General features: G+C 36.6%; 1 protein-coding gene across 1 annotated transcript in view; it reads right to left on the bottom strand.

Moving 5' to 3' along the window:
• Window positions 1–1,085: 1,085 nt before the first annotated feature.
• TRHR (thyrotropin releasing hormone receptor) overlaps window positions 1,086–17,584 on the bottom strand; it is a 52,841-nt gene continuing 36,342 nt past the window's right edge. Inside the window, exons 3-4 of the mRNA XM_004457587.2 lie at window positions 7,922–8,308; window positions 1,086–4,205 (exon numbers count right to left, since the gene is read on the bottom strand). Coding sequence (XP_004457644.2) covers window positions 4,182–4,205; window positions 7,922–8,308 — 411 coding nt within the window. The 3' untranslated portion in view covers window positions 1,086–4,181. The remainder of the gene's footprint in view (window positions 4,206–7,921; window positions 8,309–17,584) is intronic.

The following is a 17,584-nucleotide window of genomic DNA, read 5'->3' as shown; positions in this document are numbered from 1 at the left end:
TAAAAATAAAAAAAAATGTCTTCACTTAACTGGACATTCCTGCAATGATACTCCTCCATTTCCCCCCCTACTCCTATTAAGGGCAAAGCTCCTGGGACAAATGTTTTGATTTTCCTGGAAATAGTTCATCCCTCCCATTCTCTTTTTCTAGCTGGGCTTCCATGCAGATCACTAATTGTCAACAATGACACCTTGCTGCGACCATCCTCATTGATTTTTATAGCATATTCAGGAGAGCTGGGGAAGAGGAATATGGTAAAATCCCATTAAACCAATTACCTGGAGAATTGAGGGAAAATCTACATAATAGGCAATGCTACACAAAATAATATAAAGGAAAAAAAGCTTTGAACAGTAGATAGTGTTAGTGATGGCAAGGTTGCTTTATTCTTGAATCATTTAAATAAACCTTCTCTTGTTCACTGAATGCTACAGTGCTTAAGTATGTTTTTTATTTTGTTTTATTTCTTGTGTTCTCCAAGTGTGAAAGAATGAGGTCATTCAAGCAAAGCTTGAGATCTACTTAAGAAAGCATTTCCTTTCACCTGCCAAAATGAACTTTATCAAATGCTGCTGTGTACTCTACCAGTGGCCCCAGGGACTAGACAAACCTGCTTTCACACAGAGTTGAACTTTATAATCTGTGCACTTTTACCCTGCCTCTTCCATGTAAGTTAGAGATAGTTTGGAGTTACAAAAGTAACAGATCAATTTGCTTTACAATAACACATAAGTGTATTATCTGAGTCTGTGCTGCTATCATTCAAAAAGGAACAAAGACATTGGAAACAATTCTTTTATACAGTGTTGCCCAGACTTCAGTCACTTTCTTAACTCTTATGATTTTTGCCTCATCTAATACTAATATTAAATGGACTTATAACAGTGAAATCATGGACATGATGAAATAGTCGTATTTGTTTCAATACACATTTAATTTAAATGTCTATTTGTGTTACTTATAATCATCTCCAAAAACTGGCAGTTGTATATTTCTACACATTGGGTATCACTGGATTAAGTGAATTGAGGTCAAGTTACACTGGAAACAATGTGCGAGAAAAAGAAAACTAAAGAGCCAGATCTCAGTTTGATGCTTTATTGCTTGTAATGTACACATTGGAATAGAGACACGATTTCCCACTGCAGAATACAAAGCTTGCTTAAAGAAAAGTCTTTGTCCAACAAGACCATGATGGTTAGTTCCCAAGTGATGATGTGAATCAGAGTACAACTTTCTAAAACTATTTAAAAATATTCAGAGGCACATCATAAGCTACATGCAAGTTAGCAAGTGTGTCACAGGTACTCTGAAGTAATAGCATGTATTTTCAATTTCATATTTAATGCTGAAGCTCAGGTTTATGAAGGGACTGAATTAGATCTGATCTCTATATTTAGCATAATGGGATAAATAGTGTTGTTAAGGACCCCTGAAATATATGCACATGTTCACATATTTTTAAATACATGATGACAATACAGAAACAAAGATATATATTATTTTCATTTGGAAAATTAGGACTACAAGAATATTTTTTAGAATTATAACACCTGAAAACAAATAACATACTATATTTTCTATAGATAAATGATATTCATAAAGTTTAGAAACTAAGCTTAGCTGGCATATACATTTCTACTTTTTATTCTTATGAATGGGTACATATTTCCTTATCAGATATCAGTACAGGTATATTCTCAGCTTCGTTTACTTTTCCTTTTCTTGGGGTGTTAATGGTGGTGGCAAACATCAAAGGACTAGCTGCCTTCCTTAATCAATCCTGAATGGACCAGTTTTGCTTTGAACACAAATCCTTAGTGATCAGAGCCTTGCCCTTAAATTTGAAATGTCTCCCTTCCCCCAACAATTCTCTTTATTCCCATGGATTGTCTTTTTTAACTAATTAAATGAGATCTTCCCTTCAAAGAAGTCCTGCCTTCTCTACAAAGTGCTCCTTAACTATTCTAGGCCTTATTGATGCTTTCTTTTCTGTGAAGTGCTCAGTTTTTTTGTAGTCTGAAATCACACAATTTAGCTTGAATTATACATTCTATTTTTCTTATATGTTGCTCTGCTAATGTGTTATCGCTAAAATGTAATCTCCTTGAAGACAGAGACAATGTTTTGGTCTTCTTTATTTGTTCTTATTAAATTAGGAGATGGATACGAAAGTGTTACTAAAATCAGCAAGAATGGTGCAAATGTAAGGATTACTCTGTTCATCAGCTATCACACTTGATGCAGTGCCTTTCACTGAGCTGGGAGAACTGTTTAAAGAAATAAAAACAAACAAAAACTATCTCATTGTGAGGATACATCTGCAGGCAAATTGGGTGACATCAAAAGATTTTAGAATGTTGTCAATCCTTAGTTTGGGATTCACTGGTTTATTCATTAGTTTACCAGATACTTAGGGACTCCATCCATATTTAGGTGATTTATGGAATATGAACAATAAAATAGACTTAGCCTCAAGGAGTTTTCCATTTAGTGGCTTATTAAGAATTATGTGATACATGAAGGACTCAGTGGTTTTCAAGATGTGATCAGAAGACTGGAGGCATCAGAATCACATACTAAAGGAAAGTATCTTGAGGCAGGGTCAAAGGAAGTACATATACCACGGTGGAAGTGACCTATTATCCCTGATTAGGTAGTGAGGTATTTGGCCTCCTTACTGGAGCATTTTGTGCCATTTCTGGAATACAGAGAATGTACTGAGTTTTGTATTCCACCTTCTGATTAGTGTAGTCTTACTCTATTGTCTTGTGTTTGTTTTTCTTTTCTGAAAAGGGTCCATATTTATCAATTCAAGTTTATAACATTCTTGAGAAAGCTCATATACTCTTCTTTGTAAGTCAGAGAACAGCCATATGTACAAACCTTAAGCTCATATTTCTGTGAAGAATGAAATCATCACTTATAGGTTCTTTCTTCAAACCTTGGTAAATTACAGGAGATGTAGCTAACGCCATTGCTCATCCCATCTGTTTAAATTTTATACTTTTCTAAATGCTTTCATTTCCATTATTCCATTTGAGAGCTTATGGTATGGACTTGACCTAGATATTCCTCCATGAGGACATACAGCAAATTATTTTGCGGATTTGCTGTTTATTGATCATAAAACTATCTCTTTTTTTTTCTTGCTGGACCTGGATATGAGAGTTCCGACAATGTATTGCCCCGGCTGTGCTACTTCATCCAGCCCCTTTATTTCATTTTCTCAGATGTAATTTCTGAAATACGAATCAGTTACCTCCTATGGATTTATATTGGACTGTGCTTGGTGTAAAACTATGTAAACAGGCATGAAAACATTGTGTACAAACATTTTGGCCACTCTTTCCAAAAGATTATTTGAGTAAAAAATCAGAAGCATATAAAATTAGTTTGTCAGCATAGTCCATTTGATGCTAACCACCTCAGGAACAAAACTATTCCCCAACGCTCAGCTCCCATAAATGAGATTTGCTGCTGTGTGATTTTAGATTATATGTATCAGCTAAGCATAAAAATAAAATATTGCAGGGATTTATTCTATGCTTTTTGCCTATATAATCAAGGAAGTTAAGAATTAAATTAATTGATGTTTCTAATTACAGTCCATGAAAATAGAAATCACAACATGTAAATTATCTTTACCTTAAAAGACATATTAAAGCATTTCCAAATAGACTTATAACAATTGATTCTTTAAAACTTATTTCTGACATTTCTAATTCACATTCTAAATATTACCACAGATTTACATTATAAAGTGATGTTATATTGTTCTTCTTTTTCTCATTGCATTGTTAATTCCTCAAGAAAGAGCAGAGGCTTTCATTTTCTTAAACAAATTTCTACAGCAGTTTTGCATATATTGGCTGCTCTTTTATTGGTTTCTGACTGAAACCTCTGAAATGCCAAACCGTTAATTAAGCTCGTAGGGAAAAGCCACATTGAACAGTTGGATCCCACATATGATTCCTACAGTATAAATGGGGACTTAAGTTAAATAAAATTCTTAGGAGCATTAATCTTTCCATAATTTGAAAGTGATTTTATGAAAACAGGAAAGTTTTCAGAATAACAACACATTTTCTTGTACATAGGTACTTTAGAAAGAACATTTACACTTTTATTTAAGGTACTTCCTATCCAGCTTTAGTCTTGAATAAAGATTGATGAATCTTCATGCCCTGAGGAAAGCAATGCTCTGCGAGGAAAATTTTGATGGGGAAATGGGAAGGAAAGAAAATATACTTATTACTACAGAGTTCTGTAAGATTTCTTCATGTGCATTACTTTGAAAATTTGTATTTACTTAGTCAAATTTTAGTTTGGTGGCTAATTAACTGTAGACGGCTAAGATAAATAGAAAATAAATTCCTAGAGATGTTCAAGCTTGCTTCTTACTAGGGTAACCAGTGATTCCAAACTTTGAAAATAATTTTCTTTGAACCTGGTGCTGACTAGTTGCTTCTGGGTGCTCCCCCATTTATATATCATTTCCTTACTTCACACACAAATATTCCAATCCCTCCCTTTGTGAGTTGCAGTTGAGGCAAAAGCAAGTTGAATATAATACTTGTAGAGTTCATAGAACCTTGGGTATCCATTTCAAATCTTTGAACTATTAAAAATCTAATTTCCCTAAAAAATTAATGTTTTCTTTCTACTATCATATTTACAGATTTAACATAGGTTAGAATGACATAACTTTTTGTTGTTGTTGTCCTTTAAGAACACACCAGATCGACTTTGCTAAAATAATAGTTCTTATTATTTCAACACATTCTTCTAAAAATGAAAAAATATCAAGTTTCCGTTAAACTTTGGTTACAATAAACTATGTTCCATGTTACAGTTTTTCCTTTGACTTCACCAGTTGTTTTACTCAACTAGTCATATGTCTTGGTATACTGTCAAATTCTATGCATTTAACCTGCTTAAGAATGACAGTGTGGACTTTTCCCACTTCTCTTCAGCATTTAGAATATTTGTTTTGGAAGATATATTCTAGAAATATACTCCTGACACTGACGAAGAAGTCTTGAGAAAGAATTTATGTTTGCTTGCTTTATTCATGATGTGTGCCCTTTATCTAATTACCTCAGATGCAAGATCTAAGCAAAGATGCTCAGCAATTAATGAAACAGGAAGTAATAAAATAATTCAAGGAATATGAATAAGGAAGGCCCTTAATAGTATTATTTTGTTCTAATAACAATTTTTAATCTAGCTCTTTTTCATTTGATGCTATATTAAATTTTTAATTATTTATGGAAATTTTTTTTTATTTAGTGCTGTGTGATAAAGAAAACTTTAAAAAGTTATATCTCCTATGTGTAAACTCAAATGTCCATTGGATATTGCATGGAAACATTTAATTTTATAATGGCATTTGCTTTAGAGTTGAAACACTAAGGACTATATTCTTTTGAATTTCCCAGATGGTTCAAAGCTAACAGATTATTAGCAAATAACTTCGAAAAAAATTAAAATGAAAAAGCTGAGCCCATGTATTAAATTTACAACAGGAGAAGAGTATATTATGTTTTGAGTACATTATGTAAAACAAAGTGTAAATGTTTTTCAACATCTGATATTACCACTCTGTGAAGTATTTCTGCTAATTAGGCCATCAAGTCACAGAAATTTTAATCATCATGCTGGTATTAACAAAGAGAAAAAAAGAAAACCAAATTTTCTCTATTTCTGAACCTTATAGTTTATAAATTTAGGGTCTCCTGACCCCTGATCTGATCATTAGAGAAATCACAGCTGTTGTGAGACTGTGATGAAGATAATATCATTAAGTACTTAATAGCCTGCTTGGGACATGGTAGATGCTACATGATATTAGTTTCTGTCCCTACTTTTAAAAATCTACTGTACTTCAATCTCTTGGTTAAGCAATTTATGTGCATATGTTTATGTGCTTGTATGTGCCTGCACTTGTGCATGCCTGATGTTGAGGTTGCGTTACTCTGGTACTCTATCTATGTGATTCCAAGATTAATATTTAATTCAGGATGAAAAAGCAGATAAAATGCATTGCTTAGAGTCAAGCAGATAGACTTTTAGGGTATTTCCTATAAATATTTGCTTGGATTTTTTACTGATACTGTGACTGAATAAGAATGTCTTCCTGGCATAGATGAGGCCAGTTTTCAAAAAGCATATCCTGGAGTGGGTTCTGGATGGCAGAGTCTTCATGAAGCAGCATTTTAAAGCAGAAGTTTCCAAAACAGAATGATGTATTCTTCATTAAGAAGGTAGGGTGGGATAGCTATCATTAGTAAGTAGGGTCCAGGAAAAATCCACAACAGGGATATAGGCTAGAGAGGGAAAATGCCAGCTTATGGGACACTTAAAGATACAGGGTACTTTTTTTTTGTTTTAAAACTTTTTATTGTACTAATATATATACAACTCAAAATATGCTTTTGCATATACCTGGTACTTTTTGACCCAGTGATTAAAATTCATTGTTACAGAATGATCACCAAAGGCAACTTATACACTTGGAGATGTTGATTGGCCAGATTTCAGTAGGTGAGTCATTTGAAAGAGAGCAAAGCAGGGCCTGACAATGTCCTGGGCAGATTCACATTCACACCTCCCTAATAATCACTGGAATAGCAAGTCTGATCAATAGAAAGAAGAGATAGCGATAGTAAGTTGAAATCAGTTTTAACTCTATTGAAAATAAATCCAGCAGAAATTCTGCATTGTTTTAGTTTAGAATCTGTAAACAAAATAAATATCACTAACATTTGGGAAAAAAAAAAAAAAAAGAAGAACATACAAAGGACAAGCAAGGCAGGAAAGAGAGACAATTGCAGACAAGTTAAAAATCCTTGGGCTCCATGCTCAGTGGAAGGCTTTGCTGGGAAATGTGAAAGTCAGAATTTGGCAGACTTAGAAAAACAACCAAGCTTTCAACAATGTTTCAGACTTTTAAGCTAGATTCAGCTAGCAGGAGTCACTTGACAAGGCTCAGTAGTTTATTCACAAGAATGTTCAAAAAAGATTTTTTTTCCTTGAAAGTTTCTGAGAAAAGTTAAAACCTATTTCAAATACGTATTCTTGTCTTGGCTCTACTTTTCAATATTAATTGCACAGTAGTTTGCGTTTTCACAGTTATTTAATCCTGCTATTTCTCCTGTCCAATCTATCATTTAGAAGTCTTGAAGAGCTGACAAAAGCTAGATTTATCTCACAATAAAATTTACAGCTTTTCTTAATTTGTAATTTTGGATAATTTGGAGGTGTATTTTATATTAAAATTGAATGATAACCACCTACTCTGTAAGATCTAAAAATTATCTCTGAATTTTATAAATAAATATGACATTTGGTTTATTTGTTTTTAATACAGCAAACATGTTTGCCTGAAAACACATATTTACTCAAAAAATGTGTTTTTTCTATTTTCTCATAAAGTCTTAGATATTCATAAAGTAGCACTGTACTTTGTTAAAATGAAATACTAAATGCAAGCATTTAAAAATCTGCATGTTGCCAAAAGTATAGATGAGTTTTGAAGGGTGATTAAGAAATCACATTCGATAAGGTTATTTATAAATTATGTAAAATGATGTCTAGATTTTATATAAACTGCAAGGCCCAAGAAAATTCAGAGAATTTTTCAAATTAAATGAAAGGGCTATACTTTCAGTTTCCACAGTTTGATTATTTTCCGGTTCTGTTCTATGGTTTGTGATACTAGTTTGGTAAGAAGGAAAATATGAATCATTCTGATGATTAAAATATCTTGGGCCAGGACTTGTTAGAGCATCAGCAAAGAGTTTATTTGCTCTGTCTTCACATAAAATTATTGGCCCATTTTCCTTTGTTGGTAACTGCACAGATTCTCATATTATTTGTGGTTCATTATCTTTGAATTCATGAATCAACTTTTGTTACCTCAGAAGCCAAGCAAGTATCATCAAAAGACACTTTCATGGCAGACAAATAAGTGTCAGTGACAGTGATATCTTCAAGCTCTGTGCTGAAATGATCTGACTCTTTGATGACACTGTAATTCAGGGCCACACTGTAGTTAACAGGTTTCTCTGTTGGCTTCTGTTTGCAGTTGCAGAGCTTTCTGAAGGCTGCACGGAATTTCTGGGACATGAGATTGTAAATCACTGGGTTGATGGCACTGTTGAGATAAATGCAAATTCTGCAAAAGAGCAAGAACCAATTTTCTTGGAAAGGGCTGGAGAGAAATGAATTGACAACTACAAGAGTCCTGTAGGGCATCCATAAAAGGGCAAACAGAATTACAACCACTGCCAGCATCTTGGTGACCTATGGAGAAATGAAGAGAAATGCAGTGTAAACACAAATGAAAACAAAACAAAATAACCCCTCACCCTGTCCCCGCCAAACCTTTAGTCCCCAAGACGTAGTCTGAGGTAATACTTAAGTGCAGGTAGTTTATTTGGGAGGTGATTTCATGAAGTAGGACTGAAAGTACAGAGGAGAGTAATCCAGAGGAGGAAAAACCAAACAGAGGGCATTATTGAGCTAGCTACCACTGTGGGCAGTGGAAGCTCAAGCAATGCACTTCCGAGTTGTCTGTTTGAAGGAAGGAGGAGAGGCTGGAGCACTTATCCACTGGCTGCCATTTCCCATTTGTTGAGGGGTGCCCTTCAGGATCTTAATACCTCTAAATGTCCCCTGCATGCCTGCGGCATTAGAGAGAATCTGGGGCAGGAAAGAAGAGTGACAAACAGGGGACAGTGGGTGCTTGATGTGGATGCTGTTGGCATGCAGGAACTACCCTCTATAGCAATGCCTGAAATCAAAGCAGGCAAAAGAACGTGGCACAGGGCACCAAAAATGTCTGTGACAAGCGGTGGGAGACCTAGGGCCTAATACCATCCCCATGCACCTTACGTGTGGACCTGAGAAATTATCTTTGTCTTTCTTACAGCTGCCCTGTAAAACTGACCCAACGTTATCCCCTATTCAGATGAGGCAATGTAATAATTAGAAAAGGATAAATTGTTTAAAACAAAAAGCTAATGACTATTGAACATCTGCTATGCGCCAGATACTTGATGAGGCACTTTACATATGTTATCATATTTAAACAACTCAAAACCCTACAAAATAGGTATTATGTCCTCCATTTTTCAAATTGGAAACTGAGGTATAATGTAGGCAGGTACTTTGGCAGAAGAGGTGAAGTCTTAGAGGTGGGATTGGAATCCAAGTTGGCCTGAATTCCAAGCTTTTGCTCTTCTCACTGCACAGCTTTCTTGCAGGATAAAGGGAGATAGAGAACACAGAAAGCAAACTCTGAAATGTTACCTACACCTGTCCCTATTCCCATGTAAAGCAATGCACAGTATGTAGGATGCTAAATGGGATGAGGTTAATATCAAAGATTGCCCAGGAATAAGATTAACAATGGGAATAATTAAGCATATTTCACTCTCGCACAAATGCTCAGTGAGATTCTGAGGATTGCCCTGGACTCAGCATTAGATCATTTGACTTTGACTCCTTAATTGGTCTTAAGACCTTAATGAGATAAATCAATCTTATCTGTACCTCTCTTTCCACATCTAAAAATATACTTGATCATATGGTCTAATTTACTTCATAGAGTTATTGAGAAAATTGAATAAAATGATAAATGTGATAGGGCTTAGAAACTGTAAAGCACTAAAGTATAAAGAAAATATTATACTTTGAATAATGAGAACAAGAAGGGATTATGCTACTCCTACTATATGAAGGACAAATTCAAATTGTAGCTGTGATTGTCTTTTGGTGGGGAGATAACTGCTTTTCTGCAAGAATAGCACTTGGTTCCTTATACATTTTAAGAGAAGTTTTCAGTTATCGTCAGTGTCATGAAATTTGAGAGATTTCAGCTTCCTCAATGAAGATTTTCTAGACCTTAAAAAGTACCTAAGATAGAATGAATTGCCTCTTCCTTCCTCATCGTCCTAATCTCCCAGCTGTCTCACTTAAGCAACCTCTATCTTGTCCTGGCATAGAGGGGGTTGTCGTGTCCTTAGAGAGGTCTTTAGTGTAGAAGCAGGGATTCTGCATTTAGGTACCTGCTCCATCATTAGTACTTATTCTAAACTCAGGTCCCAACCTTGTACTTAATCCTGGTAATAAAACCCATCTTGGTCTCCTATGATGGAAAGTCTGCTTTTGTTACCCAGTGCTCTGAGTCTTCTGATCCTGGGGCCCTGCTTTATCCCTGACCACATCTCTGTCCCCCCCTCCCGCCCAGCTAAGGACTCTCTGCAAGTCTTCCGAAGTGAGGATCATGTTATTCTTTTGCTGTTATTATCTATCTCTGGATCAACAGAAATTGTTTGTCTCCTTTCCTGGTTCTCCATATGTCATCTGCTCTAAGACTTTCTCACCTGTGGTCACACATAGCCCTTATCTCTTTTTCTTTTTCTTTTTGCTTGATAAACTTTTTAAAAATTTTTTTAAATTTCTTCTTCTTCTTCTTTATTTTCTTTTAAAGGTTACATTAAAAAAATACGAGGTCCCATATACCCCCCCACCCCACCCATGCCACCCCTCCCACATCAACAAACTCTTTCATTGAGGCACATCAACTGCACCCGGTGAATACATTCTGAAGAACTGCTGCAGCACATGGACAGTGGTCCACGTTGCAGTCCACACTCTTCCCCAGTCCACCCAGCCTTATCTCTTTTGAGCCACACCTATTTCTACTGCTTGTCTGCAATGGCACCTATAAGGCATTCTCCTATTTCAAGTTATTATGCCCTTCTGCTTCCAGGACCTTTTTCTTACTTTCTTGCAAGCTTTCTCTGTCCTCCAAGAATGCGATCCACCTCGGATCCTAGTTCCTCCTGGTCTACTCCACTTAGTGCTCATTGAGCTTCTTGTCTGACTCAGTATGTCTAGGATAGTAACACTCCATATGTGTTCACTGGCAGCAGAGGAGTTGTTCAGTGGAAGGTGTGATTGTCACATTCCAGAGATTCTGACTTCTTTTAGAGATAGGGAGGGTCTACTCAGCCAAGAGCTTGACTGAAGCCCAAGTTTTCCCAAGCAGACTTTTCAGATTGAGTAAATACTTTAATTGACCACAGGGAATATAAGGCTCAATTCAGTGATAAATATTCTGAGCTTTGGAAGGATCTATAGTAATCATCATCTCCTTTATTTCTGTCATTGTCCCCTTCATAGTACTCCAGGTTCTTTGACACCAAGTCACTGCTTCACACTTGCCAACATCCTCTCACTCCCTGCCAAGGACTAAGCACCCTACATTTGAATCCTTGGCTTGATTTACAATTAGATTGCCCTTTTTGATGGACCATGCAATCTGTTAAGTACAATATAAATATTATTTTATTTAATGCTTATAATAGTCTAATAAATAAACTAGAATCATTTCAGTTTTACGTATGAAGAAGCTGATGTTTAGAGAGTTTAGGTGATTTGTCTAAAACACAAAATTAATAAGAGACAGAGTCATGATTTAAACCTAGGTCCACTCAAGCCAAAGCCCATTCTCTTTTCCTTTACATTTTTACCCTATGAAAGTCTTTTGCATTTTCAATGATGAGCTATCTACTGTGCTAGTCCCACTATGGCCATCAAAATATTTAGCTTCTTCTAAGTATGCAACACACTTCTGCTAAATTTCATAACTAAAAGGATTAAATTTCATCCACCTTCATATTTTTCCCTACAATTGTCAGGTGAAACACTGAATTGACATTTAATATCTACTTACTTCTTTTCACTTAATGGCAGTGAGGGGAGCACATTTTCTCTTTCTTTCTTTCTTTCTTTCTTTAAGAAAGAACTGCAACCTGATTAAAGATTAGTAACTCCTCTCTACTGTGTTGCCATAGATTCCCATGCATACTTTAACATGAATTCCAAGAAGAAATATTGTATTATGTTTGTAAATGGATCTTTTCCTCTGGGCATCTTAGATTATATTGGATTCAGAGGTTTCCTTGATTAAGTAATCAGGCAAACCTCCTGTGCCAGTAAGACATTGAGCCCCCACCCTTGGTGGGTGGGGACTCGCAGATAAAGGCATGGTAAAGGACAGAGTTAAGGGTTTTTGATGTTGGAGTATTTTTTTTTTTTTAATTTTTTTATTTTTTATTGACTTTGTAATAATATTACATTAAAAATATATATGTGAGGTCCCATTCAACCCCACCCCCCCACCCCCCCTCTCCCCCCCCCCAACAACACTCGTTCCCATCATCATGACACATCCATTGGATTTGGTAAGTACATCTTTGGGCACCTCTGCACCGCATATACATTGGTTCACATCATGGCCCATACTCTCCTCTATTCCATCATGTAGGCCCTGTGAGGATTTACAATGTCCGGTGATTACCTCTGAAGCACCATCCAGGGCAGCTCCATGTCCCGAAGACGCCTCCACCTCTCATCTCTTCCTGCCTTTCCCCATACCCTTTGTCCATTATGTCCACTTTTCCCAATCCAATGCCACCTCTTCTATGTGGACACTGGATTGGTTGTGTCCATTGCACCTTTATGTCAAGAGGAGGCTCAGATTCCACCTGGATGCTGGATGCAATCCTCCCATTTTCAGTTGTAATCACTCTAGGCTCCATGGTGTGGTGGTTGTCCTTCTTCACCTCCATCTTAGCTGAGTGTGGTAAGTCCAATAAATCAGATTGTAGGTGCTGGAGTCTGTTGAGGCTCAGGATCTGGCTATCACATTGTCAGTCCAGAGATTCAAATCCCCTAAATATATCTTAAACCCCAACATTAACTGCACCTCCAGCACATTAGCATGAAAGTCTTATGAAGGGAGATCCCATCTGAGTCCAGATTCATCACACATAAACACCATTTCCAAAGAGGGGCCATCTGCCCTGGTAGTTAACCCCATCGGCCATGACCATAACTCCCATGGGTCTCTTTAGCCCTCAAAGGAACCAATATCTGGGGGTTGTATCTGCTTTATCTGTCTCTCTGACTCTGCTCAGTTGTGCATGAGGGCAAACCTTCTGCCAGCCTCCAGACTCTTTTTTAGAAACTCGTAGCCATATAAACTCATTTCTCCTTTCCATTTCCCCCTTACTTTAGGTCAAACAGCATTTTAAAGTCATGGTATTTTATGTAGACATGGATATTCTGCTGATCCGCATTGAACCTTCCGTATAAGGTCATTTTCCAGTTGCATCATCAGTTGGTAGTTGATAGTGGTCCCTCGTTGCCAGGGAGGCTCATCCCCGGGTGTCATGTCCCACGCTGGGGGGAAGGCATTGCATTTACATGCTGAGTTTGGCTTCGAGACTGGCCACATTTGAGTAGATGTTGGAGTATTGATGTTGAAGTTTGATGCTGAAGTCTTAAGCTGGAGCCCTGGAAAGTAAGCTCATAGAGGAAAGAGAAGCAAGGTCCAGGAAGACAGGAACCTGAGCCCAGAGAGAAGCAAGACCCTGGAAGGAAGAAACCCAGGAAGCCTGAATGCTCGCAGACGTTGGCAGCCATCTTGCTCCAACATGTGAAAATTGACTTTGGTGAGGGAAGTAATTTATGCTTTATGGCCTGGTATCTGTAAGCTTCTAACCCAAATAACTACCCTTCATAAAATCCAACCAATTTCTGGTGTTTTGCATCAGCATCCCTTTGGCTGACTAATACAACTCCCAAAACATTTTACTGCAATGAGCTGTTTCTGTCTGTTTCCCCAATAGACTATGAACTTCTTCAGGGCACAGGTAAGATTATTCATTTCTCTCTCCTCAGGGATTTAGTATTGTTCCTGACATAAGGTAGCCCTCGGGAAATGTTGAATAAATTCAGGAATGGAAAGAATTACTTCAAAACGTATAACCAGGATCCTTTTCTGGGTTTTAATACTCCAAATTTTTGCTAGAGGGTCCTTGAAAACATTTAATTTTTTAAAAATAAAAATAAACCCTTTAAGTGGTGGTTAGGTAAATTGGTAAAATGAATCCTTAATAAATTTCAGTTTTTTGCTTGAAATATATTTTAAAAATTTTAAGGAGTTGTGAAATGAAACAAATATAATGACATCTCTAAGGTTGACTGAGAGGAAATTATGTCTCTAGTGGGATGCTGGCGAATACATCTTGATTCCACCCATAATTATATTATATTTTATTTTATTTTTTCCAAATTCTACTCAATTTATTCATTTTTTAAAAAGATATTACATTAAAAAAATATGAGATCCCCATTCGCCCTCACCACCCCCACCCCACCATTCCCCCCCAACGACACTCTTCCCCATCATCATGTTACATCCATTGCGCCTGGTGAGTACATCTCCAGGCATTGCTGCACCCCATGTCCCATGTTCCACACCATAGCCCACACTTTCCCACTTTCCATCCAGTGGGCCATGGGAGGACATACAACATCCGGCAATTGTCCCTGGGGCACCACCCAGGACAACTCCAAGTCCCGAGAATGCCTCCACATCTCTTCTCTTCCTCCCCTTCCCCACACCCAGCAGCCACCATGGCCACTTTTTCCACATCAATCCCACATTTTCTCAATTATTAACCACAATAGTTCATGAATAGAGTATCATTAAGTCCACTCTGATCCTTACTGTATTCCTCCTTCCTGTGGACCTTGGCTTGGTTGTGTCCATTCCACATCAATGTCAGGAGGGGGTTTAGATTCCACATGGCTATTGGATGCAATCCTCCTGCTTTCAGTTAATTTCAACTCTCTTTGAATGAGTTTTGTCACTTTCTAAAATGTTCACAAGTTTTTAGTATAGCTATATTTTGGATTTTAATAGCTCTTACTTAAAATAGGAACAAGCTTCTAGAAAGAAATGCCCTGGGGATTGGCTTTCATACCCAATTAATTTCACTGTGATTGTTACAGCTTAATTTCTGTTACTATTCCTTTTCCTAAATAAAGTGCAAAAATTCATATTTGAGAAACACCTTTGGGCTATTGTGTTTAAACATCGACATTTTCACCTGAGCAGTGCACGTGGTATGTGGTAATATGGAAGCCTGCTTCTTCATAGCAGCCTCTGCCCTAGGGTATAAATAAAGGTCCTTGGGAAATAGCATCACACAATTTATGGGGGCAAATGATGTTTCAATATATTTTTGATTGGGAAGGAATATTTCCAATCACTCTAAAGTATTCATTTGTATACCTAGTATGTACTGGTCCATGTCCTGGCTCCTAAGGATGCAACAGTGACCCAGAAAGAATTGCCAGTGGCCTTATGCACTTTATAAGCTGATGAGCAGTTATAATACATTGTGATAAATGCTATAACAGAGAAATATTTTGGTTCCCTAAGAGTGTCTGATCTGGGCTTGTGGTTAAAGGTGATTAACAAGAGCTTCCTGGTCTAAGTGATATTTAAGCCAAAATCTGAAGGTAGAGAAAGAGGGGAGAATGTTCCTGCAGAGATTTCGTTTATGATGATCGGGAGATATGAGAGAGCAGGGCATATCATAACTACTAGAAGTCATTTAATATGTCAAGTTCCATGTAAAGAAATGGAGCTCCATCTTTCCTTAATAGACCTGTAGAAATCATTGCAAATGCCATTATCTCTATTATGATGAGAAGATATGACCCTCCATAGGGTACTTGGCTTTCCAGTGCCAGTGCAGAGAGAGAGATGCAGCTGCTAAAGGAGACCCAGATAGAGGGCAGAGTGCTGTCATCATTATATAACTTCTAACAAAAGATCATGAATGTTTTCTTTTACATGAACTGGGTAGATTTCTATCTTATTGTTAAAATTGAGATCATGTTTCCTCAAGAGGGCACAATCTTATCTCTGTATATGTGTGTTTCATGTGAAAAAAAGGGGGGGGGGGTAATTGAAGTCTCTCCTCTATCCTGCTAACGAGCCTTCTATTACTACTATCACTATTACTGGTACCATGACTAGTACTACAAGTTCTGAAACTATTAACTAAGAATTGTTTATTGCTTTTTTAAAAAGTTGTGATGGATTTATTGAAAAGTTGCAAAGATAGTACAGAGGTTCCCAACTCCTGCACCCAGGCCCCTGTTTTTAACATCTGGCATTATTATGGTACACTTGTTACAATTAATGAACCAGTATTGCTACGTTTTAATTAAGAAAACTCCATAATTCATTCCTGTTTCATTTGTTTTTCCCCTAATGTCCTTTTTCTGTTTCAGGATCTCATCTAGAACACCATGTTACATTTAGTCGTCATGTCTCCTTTAGGTTCTTCTGGCAGTTCCCAGACTTTCCTGGTTTTTGATGAACTTTGTTGAGTTTTATAATGGTCAGGCATTTTGTAGAACATCCCCTAATTTGAGTTTGGTTTCCTTTGGGTAGACTAGGGTTATGGGTTTTGGGGAAGTGAAGTACCTTTCTCAAAACATCATGTCGGGGAGATACATGTTATAAACAGGACTTATCACTACTGATATTAATTAACCTTGTATATTGATTTTTTGAGATATAATCCACAATTTGTAAAAATCATCCTTTAAAGGGTACAATTCAGGGTTTTTAGTACCTTCATAGTTGTGTAACCACCACTGCAATCTAATTTTAGAACATTTAATCGTAATGAAAATAAACCCCTACCCATTAACATTCACCCGCCAGCATCTACCCACCCCCTTTACCCTAGGCAACCACTAATCTACTTATGTCACTATAAATGTTCTTACTTTCAACATGTCATATGAGTGGAATCATAGTCTTTTGTGACTGTTTTCTCTTAGTAACTTTTCAAGGTTCATCCAAGTTGTAGCATATATCAGCACTTAATTTCTTGTTGCTGAATAATATTCCACTGTATAGCTATACCACATTTTATTTATCCATTCATTTGGGTGGTTTCCACTTTTTGCCTGTCATGAATAATGCTGCTTGAACATTTGTGTTTTTATGTGGATTATGGTTTAATTTCTCTTTAGTATATACCCAGGAATGGAATTACTGGGTTTTGTATTACTTTTTGAGTTATAAAATACTCATAAACATTAAACATGCATTTAGTCTTTGAAAAAATCCTGAGAGATAATTATGCCTAGAAATACCTAGTAAAAAGCACTAATTTTATAGACAGTTAGGGCTCAAGAAAGATAAAGAGTAAAGATCAAAACCAAAATGGTCAGAACACATTCCTAGGCTATCCTTGAAAACTAGAGAATAATTACAAGGCAGAAAAACATGATTAGGAAAAAATGGGCATTTTGAATACATTTATTATTTAGTATAATATTATTAACAAAAACTATAATTTACTGAGCAAGCCTGTTTGGAGTGGCTCATGGGTAGACTGGGGTTAAGGGTTTTGAGAAAGAATGGAAGAAAAAATGAAGATAGTGAGGAAAAATATATCTTCTGAGAGGTTTGCTGAAAAGAAGAATAAAGAATTAGAGGGGTTGTCAGAGGGGGGATGAAAAGTATAGGTTTTATTTATTTTTTTGAAGATGGAAAGTGTTACAGCATGTATTTATGCTTAATGAACAATTCCATAGAGAGGCAAATTTATGATTGGAGAGTGAGGAAAAGGAGACAATTGGAGGAACTGTGTTCTTAAATAGGGGATACATTCTACTGCACAAATGCTGGAG

The sequence above is a fragment of the Dasypus novemcinctus genome, chromosome 14, assembly GCF_030445035.2.
Source record: "Dasypus novemcinctus isolate mDasNov1 chromosome 14, mDasNov1.1.hap2, whole genome shotgun sequence".
NCBI classification, from domain to species: Eukaryota; Metazoa; Chordata; class Mammalia; order Cingulata; family Dasypodidae; genus Dasypus; species Dasypus novemcinctus.
Note: the sequence above shows the minus strand (reverse complement) of the source record. Positions and strands in the feature narration are given on the sequence as shown.